The sequence below is a fragment of the Lichenostomus cassidix genome, chromosome 3, assembly GCF_008360975.1.
Source record: "Lichenostomus cassidix isolate B80296 chromosome 3, HeHo_3.0, whole genome shotgun sequence".
Classification (NCBI taxonomy): Eukaryota; Metazoa; Chordata; class Aves; order Passeriformes; family Meliphagidae; genus Lichenostomus; species Lichenostomus cassidix.
This window is the reverse complement of record NC_139483.1, coordinates 14,496,737-14,506,188: the sequence shown is the minus strand read 5'-3', so window position 1 is coordinate 14,506,188 and position 9,452 is coordinate 14,496,737. Positions and strand designations below refer to the sequence as shown.

Below are 9,452 nucleotides of genomic sequence, written 5' to 3'. Positions count from 1 at the left end.
GCCATTGTTTTCTCTCTTCCTCCTCCCCTCCCTGTTTCACACCAGGTTTTTGGCCTGTGGGATGGAAAGAGGTGTTGAGTGCTGTGGCTGGGCTGGAGCTGCACGTGTGCAGACTTGACTGGACTGGCTGGTATGTAGCTGCTGTGTGGCCTGGACCTTGTCCCAATCGGTTTGTTTGAACATCATATCCCTGCTTTTCCCACAGTACAGAGAGGCATTTAGATACTTCTCAATTTTTTTTCACTTGTGGAGCTTTTCGTGTTATATGTAAAGCTTAATGCTCTATGCTCTATTATGGTCTTCTTCCTTGTCCAATTTGCTTGAAACTAGCCAACAGCTAAGAAAAACAAAGTTTACAGGAATTCTTAGGGAAAAAAAAAGAATTTAACTAAATCCACAACTGAAGGGAATGTATTGTTTCTAAACTCAGTTACTGCAGTTCAAACAGTGCTGCTCCGCTCTCAAAAGAGTGATCAGTAATAGCTTTTTCATTAGTTTCCTGTTCTAAATAGTTTTATCGTCATTTATATTGGTCTTTGTGGTGTTTTGTTTGCTAAACACTGCATTTGTCCAGCTGCATGAAAGTGTGTATTTGTAGGGAAATGGAAAAGGATGAGGGGGAAAATGCCTGAGAAATTAGTGTGTTGGTATCCTGCAGCTTATTGTGTTTTATAGATTTTTATACTGAGAGGAGACTAGTGCACTGATATAGTAAAAAAAAAAGAAGCCATTATCAGATTGTGTCAAATCTCCACATATGCATGTGACAGTTCTTCTCATATGGAGAGCAATGTGGCAAAAAATGATTGCTAATGAAAAATAACATGTTAAATAGCAAAATATTAACTGTTTGCTAGATATTTTTCAAGTATCAAAATAGCAAAGTTAAAAAGAGGGTTTCCTGTAAAAGAAACAAACTAATAGAACTTAATATAGGGCTAGTAGCCTCTGAATAAATTTTTAACTAGGTAAATGTTTTGATAATTCCATTTGTATTATTCATTAACTTCCTTACGTGAAGGAGCATATTTTTAAAATCTGGAGTTCTACACAAAGTTGAGATGCCATGTTTCCTCTCTTTTAATGTAATGTCAATTTGGAGAAAGCATATGAAGGGCAGATTGAAAATGTATTAAATAATTTGAGACTGGATAAATTAGATTTTTGTGTTACAGAGACGGATAAACACAAACTGCAAGAAACCCTAGTAATAATATATATCTTAGTGCCTATGTACAACATGGGGAAAATAGTGTTTGTGTAGGCAAGTGCAAATCTGTTAATTCCTCATGAATTATTACACTAGCAAATACATATTATTATTACTGCTGAGTAAAATGAAATACATGTTTATGCAAAGACAATGACAGACTTTGTAGAAGAGGGTATGCAAATAATATATTTGAGAAAGCATGACCAATGCAGTTCATACAACGTTCTTCTAAGACCTAAGGAATGCCAAAGCACAATTTCCATAGCTAAAAACTGAAAGGTCAGTGTTGCATGTGTAGGGTCTGACAGTACTGTACCCATTACCCTTCTGATCAGTCAGAGCAGTTAGTTAAGAGAAATAACATTGTTTGTGAACAATGTTTATTTATATCCTCACCTGCTGGACTTTGATCTCCATAATATACAGTGACTTTGGATTACTTGAAATAGCCAGAAAAATATTCCAGGAAACTAAAAATGCTAGCAGCTCTGCTGCTCCAAATTTACAAGTGCTGGTTAGGGAATCCTAGCAGCTCCCAGGAGAGGCTGCAGTCTGGTAAAGGTCCATCCTGGGGTATGCAGTCAGTCAGGCACATTGCAGGGGTGCTTTGTATGTTCAGAATAGTTGGGCCCAAACCTGGAGAGTTTTATAGTGTATAAAAACATCACACATGTAACAAGTGTTTTTTTTCTCTACTGTCCTCTAAACACACTGCAGAATTCTTACACTTGCGTGCCAAGTAGAGCACAGCCGTGCCAAATCTGAGTGAAAAAAGTAAACAAAAGAAAGTTAAAAGGTTCTTTACAAGGCTACAGCCATATTTTCTGTTTTCAAACTTAGGTTATCTAAATATTCTTATCTTGTTAATGTTAACAAGATTAACATTAATCGTCTCTGCTGCACAACGCGTGTGCACACAGATACACTTCAGTCTGATACCAGATTTTCTGGTGACATCCCCACCAGCTCGAAAGCATCAGAGTTCCACTGCTCACAGCTTTATACTGGTTAGCCACTGGTGAAAAATAATTTTTTTCCCATAAAGTGGTTAAAGAAAAACTGAAAATAGCCTGACTGAAAAGCCATTGTAACTTTTCTCTGCATGCTACTTACCCCTGAGAAGGCAACAAAATTAATTAAGGTCTAGATTTGCATCAGTTTTCCACCCGCCATGAGCATAACAATTACAGACATCTTTTCACTCCCATCGCCAATGGTAGGCAAGGGAAAAAGCCGGGAGTGTTCTGTTAGATACAGCACGGTGAAACAGGTCAGCCTGGCCACAGGGAAATGGTCTCCATACAGAGATGGCCTGTGTGGATCAGCCGGTCCCTGCTGGAGCCGCCCGGGAAGAACAATGGGACACAGAACATGGCAGAGGCTCTAAGGGAAGTGATCAGTGCCGAGCTGTTCTGTGCAGGGGATGCCGCAACACGAATGTTGTTCAGGGCTGTGGTCACCACGCTCTCAGGGCATTAGCGGCCAGTTTGGGTGGAGCTCGCTTCCAATGGGAGCCTGCAGAGCTGCCTTGAGCAAAATGCGGAATGAGGAGGTGCGATCAGCCCAGGGCAGAGAGAGGGAAACGCTGAAACATGCAGCAATTACAGCCTAGCAGGCATTATTGTACCGCTTTTGAAAGTGACAATGAGGTCCCTGGAGTCCACCCTGTCTCCAGATGTTTGTATGGGACACTCCTTTTCTCCTTGTCCTGTCTCCTGCCTTATCTCTCTAACCATCAGCGTGTACAAAGACAAGCAGTCCCAGCTATTCAAAATGTGGTTCTGGATTGACCTGGTATTATCGATGCTTGGCAAGGTTGCCTGACACTGTGAGTGGCTTCCCAAGTAAATGATAGTTGTTCACGCTGAATTTTACCATGTGAGTATTGCTGCAAGCAAGCACTTTTGGTGGAGGGAAATATCAGAGCAGATAGTTTAGCTACTTCTGAAAAGAAGGTTAGGAAAAGTACACTTATTCATACTGAAAATACATACAATTGACTTGCTAGAGCAGTGTCATTTTTACAACTGTTATGGAAATAAGAGGAGGATTTGGGGCAATTACAAAGCTGTCAAAGCTCTAGTGACCTGCCTGCTTTGCTTCTCCTTCCTAAGTCAAATGAAGGCAGATTGGTCTTTCTCTTCACCACGAGAGCCACCTGGGATTCTTCAGCAAATACATTTACGGAAGGGGTTTGAAGGCCTTTGCTGGAAAAGCTGTGTTACTTCAGGGATACAGGACTGGAGTTTCGGAGGGGAAGGCAGAAGTGTGGACAGGAAGCCAAGAGTGACACCAGGCAGGAATGGGGCAGAGGTAGAGACACCAAAGCACTCCCTGGGGTGGAACAGGCAGCACATGGCAACACTTTCAGACCAACGTACTAGGGTGACCCCAGTAAAAAGTTAGTGTGAAAATCTGAAGTAGTTCGTATGTAGGTATCTGAGAGCCCTTTGGAAACCACCTATTGACACCAAGAAATATTAAAAATGAGCACATTTCCAATTGGAAAAAGAGAGAAGCCAGGTGAGAAAATCTAGAAACAGAGGTCCCAAAAGTGTTCCGTAGCTGGAACCAGCTGGGAGGAAGAAAAGAAGGGTGGGAGATGAGTTTCAAGAAGCTGACTAACACAGGGTAGAAATGAGAGAGAAAGTAATGGGCAAACAAGGGGATGCTCATTAGCATCAAGGTACACAAACCTATGCAAAAAATACTGAGGCATGCAAAATAGAAGATGTGTTTTGTCTATAGGTGATAGTGTGCAGGCAGATGGATTGGGATACAAGAATCTGGGAATTGGGACACAATGGTTTTGAACTCTTCGGAAAGATGAAAACCAGTGCAAGGCATGAGAAGTTTCCAAGAAGACTTGACTCAGCTGATGAAACATGGCATTTCCCATTATTCTTTGTATCTAAAACAAAGATTGTGACCTATACTGTTTCTATTCCTTTTGTACTGTTTCTATTCCTTTGTGCCTTTGCATTACAAGATAAAACAGGCAAAAAAACAAAAAAGAAAAATGCTTAGGACAGTGCAAGGAAAAGAGCACAAAAAAATCAAAAACCTAAAGCATTCTGGTCATGAAGACCAGAATATAGCCAGGGCTTGGGATACCTCTGAGTGCCACAGACCAGTCTGTGCTCCTTTTGTCCCTGGGCTGTGTAATCCCCATGCATAAATGGGGTTCACATCTTGTGGTTTTTGGCTGTTTGTTTGAAACAAACAATGTTTGTTTCCTGTGCTGCTTGGGAGGAGGAGTGACCACCCCATAAGGAGGGCGAGAGCTGCTTTCTCTTTACTGGAGGGAGCACAGTGGGTCTCTGGACACCATTCCTGATGTGAGCAGAGAAGGCCCCTGGCAGTGTGACTGACTCGGGTGACAGCCCTGCTCTTGGGTTGTGCTCAAGCATTCGCCTTCTAGCAGCTTGTGAAGATCCTCAGCACTGAGCCCTGGGGGCTTCCACACTCCACAGGTCCACAGGACACTGTCTTCCTCATGCAGTAAAGGCAGTAACCACCTCGGCACGGCTGCCAGGGGCACACTGGTTGTCCATTAGGTTGGACATTAGGAGGAATTCTGCCCGGAGAGGTGGTAGAGTCATCATCCCTGGGGGCGTTTAAGGAACGACTGGATGTGCCACTCGGTGCCATGGCCTGGTTGACACGGTGGTGTTCAGTCACAAGCTGGACTCGGTGATCTCTGTTATAAATGAAGTCATGGAGTTGGCTTTCCTAAAGGGTTATGATGTATTTGTCATGGTTATTTGTTAATGGTTGTGTATGTGTTATGGCCATCTCTATAGATTTGTTGGGGCTAACTGATAAATGTTATGGCTACCTCTATAGATTTGTTATGTCTAATCGTCGATTTGTTGTGGCTAACTTACATGTTATGGTTAAGAAAGGGGAGAGCTGGACAAGCAGCTAAGCTATCAGAAGACCCTAGAAAGGATGAGCCAAGGAGGACTGAAGACCACGAGCCCATTGGAGCACCTGGGGAAGGCGGGGTTAAGGGGTTATAAAAACTGTATCCCCTAGCTTGGTGGCTAAACACCCAGCGCTGCATTTCGCTTTGTGTAACAGCAGACAGCCATTCTAAGCCTCTTATCGTTGTTTGCACTATGAAAATGAGTGAATAAATCCTCTCAAAATTTAAATAGTGAGAGGACATTTCTTACAATTTGGGAGGTGTTTTCCAATCCAATGGATTCTATGATTCCGAGATGCCCGAGCCCCGGAGATGACCGACCCCGGCCACGCCGCATCACCGTTGCCATGGCGGCGGCGCGCCGGGCCGGCCTGACCTGCGCGCTCCCGCGCCCCGAGCGGCCTAGGGGCGTGGCGGGCGTGACGCAGCGAGCGGGCCCCGCAGCGATTGCGCGATGGGGCGGGGCGGGCGTGACGCAGCGAGCGGACCGCGCGGCGATTGGGCAGCGCTGCTGGCGCGCTGGCGCGCGCGTGGCGTGTTTGGCGGGAGGTGGCGGCAGCGGCACCAGCGGCGGCAGAAGATGGCGGTGGAGCCGCCGCGGGAGGCCTTGTGGCCCGAGGGCGCGGGGGCCGAGGCGGGCTTCGTGCGCGCCGTGCTCTCGCTGCCCGAGAAGCCCGACACCACCGTGCGCTTCTTCGAGCGCGGCGACTACTACTCGGTGCACGGCGCGGACGCGCGGCTGGCCGCCCGCGAGCTTTTCCGCACCCGCGCCGTCATCCGGCAGCTGGCGGGGGCACCGGGTGGGTGGGGGTGCGCGGGGAGCCCCGGGGCCGGGCGGCGGGGGCGGCACGGGGGGACTCGCCTCCTCGGGCCTGGCTGCGGCGCGGCGGTGCTCGGGTGGCCGGGGCAGCGGGGATGGAGGGGGCGGAGGTGGCAGCTGGCCCTGGGTGCCCCAGGTAGGCACTGGATCCCCCTGTAGTCCCTGGGAGCCCAGGTAGCCCCCGGGAGGCCCTGGCAGGGGTGCAGCGATGCCCCGTTGCCAAGGCCCAGGCCCGGAGGTGTCACAAGGATCGGGCTCCAAGTGGCATTTCGTGGGTGCCTCGGAGTGGAGCAGGGGCCGGTCCTGGTCCGGTCACCGGTGCGGTGCTGGGTCCCTTCCCGCCGCTCCCGGGGGGATGGATGCGGGAAGGGAGGTGCTCAGAGTATTCCCCGTGTTCCAGTGTCCGCTCTGATTCACTGCGGCCGGGAATCACTGAATGCAGCTCTTTGCTTTCAAATCTTTCTGTGTATTTCATAAGGTTTTCTTGTCCATCCGCCCCGTGCCGCTTTTCATTTATCTCTAGGTATAAGACAGTGCAGCTTGGAGATGTTAGCTGTAAGAGCATCACGATAAATGATCTTGTTCGAAGAGACAAACCTTAGTATTAGCCTTAATCTCGAGGAACACAATGTTGCTAAGTTATTAGCTCAGGTTTTGCAAAATAAACCTCTTTGTAATGAATCAAATTTTTTTTCTGCAAGCAACAGCACTAAAACAGCATGACATTCTCATATGCTTTTTATTTTCTATTGACTGATGAGCTCATATGTAAAAAAAGTAAAAACCTCAGCCCTCCCCAAAGCTTAATGTGTCTTCCAGACTAGAAAAATGCCTGAGTATTATTTTTGTATTCAATTTAGAAGTAATTTTTAAGATGCAATCATGTGACTACCAGCTCCAGTTTTAAACCCTCTAAAGCCTTATCTGCCATATGCAACTAAAATCATGAAACTGCACTTTTTGCTTTCAGGATGATTTCAAAGTACACATAAAGTTCAGCAGTTCCCTACCACCTGCTAGAGTATTACATTGTTTCAACTGTAAGAATACAAAAAAATTGTGTTTTGTTGGACAGTTCTGTGCTGGGAAAGAGAGCATAATCATGTAGAATTAGTTTTTTTACCTGTTTCCAAAAAATTACTAGTTGTTTGAGGAAAGAAAATGAAAAAATCCCGTAAGTTCCTATGGGCATGGAAATTTGCCATATAACCTCTTTCATGTAAAGGGAGGAAGAACCTCAGATGTGATGAAGGCATGCTGCTAAGAGAGGGATGTCACACTCCCTATTGCTTGTGCTTACTTTGTGTGTCTCATGTGTCTGACACTAGTCTGAGTTAGTTCCACTTCCCAATCTGCCAGAAAACTTAATGTTTTCAACTGAAATCCCAATTTGTTCAGTAGTGGGATTACCTTATTCTTTGAGTAGGCTGCAGCTGGAGGTGGGGAGGTAGAAATGATGTTGCTCCACTGGGCAACTGCATGGAATTAAATTTGTTAATTTGTTCATCTGCATCATCTGCTTGCACACCTGTAGGAGCAGAAGCAAGGAGCTTGTCAGGCACTTTCTAAATTAGGTTTTAATGTAAACTGTAATTTTTTTTTTTTTGAGGATATGTTGTTTTTACTGGATATATTAGGATAAAAGGGAAATGTCTTGACACGTGTCTTCTGAGTGTGAATAGGGTGACAGTCTGTTCTGTCAACAAAAGCTGCTTATCCAGGAAAGAAGAAATGTCCAGAAGGAAAACCTGTAGCAGACTTCTAATGCTCATTACGTCAAAGTGTGTGAAATATTAATTAGTAAAACAAGTCAAGAATATTGTGAGAGGGGAGGGGTGAGAGGAACATATCCCTTTGTATATATTAACATACAGCTTTAGTGAAATGAGGAATTGAATGTTGGTTTTATTTGGAGATGGAGTATGCTTTCTTCATTAGTATTAACCAGTTGAATGTTGTGGGTTTGTGGTGTTTCATGGATTCTACATGTTTGCTGCTTTGATATTAAGATAGTGTCTTTTGAAGGGTTTTGGCTCCCACAAATTCTTGGGGATTTTGACTACAGAAAATAAGCTTTATGAAAAAATTCAGGTATCTCATATTTTTTTCTTTTTTTCTTTTGTAGGAACTCAGAAACTTGAGAGTGTTGTGCTTAGTAAAATGAACTTTGAATCTTTTGTGAGAGACCTGCTTCTGGTTCGTCATTACAGAGTTGAAGTTTACAAGAACAAAGCAGGGAGCAAATCTGTCAAAGAAAATGACTGGTATTTAGCTTACAAGGTACAATTTTCAGCCTCTCTTTATAACCATGAGATGAAAGAAACAAAAACCCCATAGCTTTTTTTCTGAGCTCCTCTGCTTGGAGTTTTGGGATTTTAAGGGACTGGTGATGAAAAATCACACCTGTTTGTTACATATTGGTCATATATCTGTTACACATATCACTGTGTTTTCTACTGCTCTAAGGCTGAAAGAGTTTGCTCTGTGTCTTTGTCATAGGTTGGGAAATAAAGGAAACCTGAAGTGTTTTGCTCTGTGTAGATGATATGTAAATTTAAATGGTTAAAAAAATAGAATAACTGTGTATTTTGTTTTAATGGACCATTCTGTACTTAGTTTTTTCCAGTGTTATTTTTAAAGAAAAAGAAAGTGTGTATATACATGCTCTTCAAAAAGTGTTTTTCTTTTTCCAAATAGGGTTCTCCAGGAAATCTTGCCCAGTTTGAGGAAGTTCTCTTTGCCAACAATGACATGTCCACAGCCATTGGGGTTGTGGGGGTTAAGCTGTCTGCTGCTGATGGACAGAGAGTAGTAGGAGTGGGCTATGTCGACACTACCCTGAGAAAATTGAGTGTTTGTGAGTTTCCAGATAATGATCAGTTCTCAAACCTTGAAGCTCTACTGGTTCAGCTGGGCCCGAAGGAGTGTGTGCTGCCAGGAGGAGAGACTGCAGGAGAGATGGGAAAACTGAGACAAGTAAGGGAACCACTGTGGCTGACAGACAAAACTCCTGAAAATCTCTGTTCTGATTTATTAGCCAGGCTCTGTGATTTATGAAAAAACGAAGGACTCAAAGAAGTTTTGATTTATGCATACAAAATGTATTATTTTTTGATTCATTTGCACTTTAATCAACGAAAGTTGTTCTAAAATCTTGTCTGTCATTCCTTTCCCTGCAGCCTAGCAGTAAATAAATATAATTTCTATGTGGTCAACACCTGTTCCCTGAATATTGAAAGTAACTGCTAACTGTGTGTGTTTGTGAACAACAGGTCATTCAGAGGGGTGGAATCCTGATAACAGACAGGAAGAAGGCAGATTTCACAACAAAAGATATTGTTCAGGATCTCAATCGCTTGTTGAAATCCAAAAAAGAAGAGCAGATGAATAGTGCAGCTCTGCCAGAGATGGAAAAGCAGGTGAGCAATGTTTAATGTACCTCTCTTTCTTAGACATGGAGTGGTGTGTGCACCTGATGTGAGCTGATGTCC

General features: G+C 44.3%; 1 protein-coding gene across 1 annotated transcript in view; it reads left to right on the top strand.

Annotated features, from left to right (window-relative positions):
• Positions 1-5,663: 5,663 nt before the first annotated feature.
• MSH2 (mutS homolog 2) overlaps positions 5,664-9,452 on the top strand; it is a 42,020-nt gene continuing 38,231 nt past the window's right edge. Inside the window, exons 1-4 of the mRNA XM_085054603.1 lie at positions 5,664-5,941; positions 8,087-8,241; positions 8,659-8,937; positions 9,234-9,380. Coding sequence (XP_084910729.1) covers positions 5,722-5,941; positions 8,087-8,241; positions 8,659-8,937; positions 9,234-9,380 — 801 coding nt within the window. The 5' untranslated portion in view covers positions 5,664-5,721. The remainder of the gene's footprint in view (positions 5,942-8,086; positions 8,242-8,658; positions 8,938-9,233; positions 9,381-9,452) is intronic.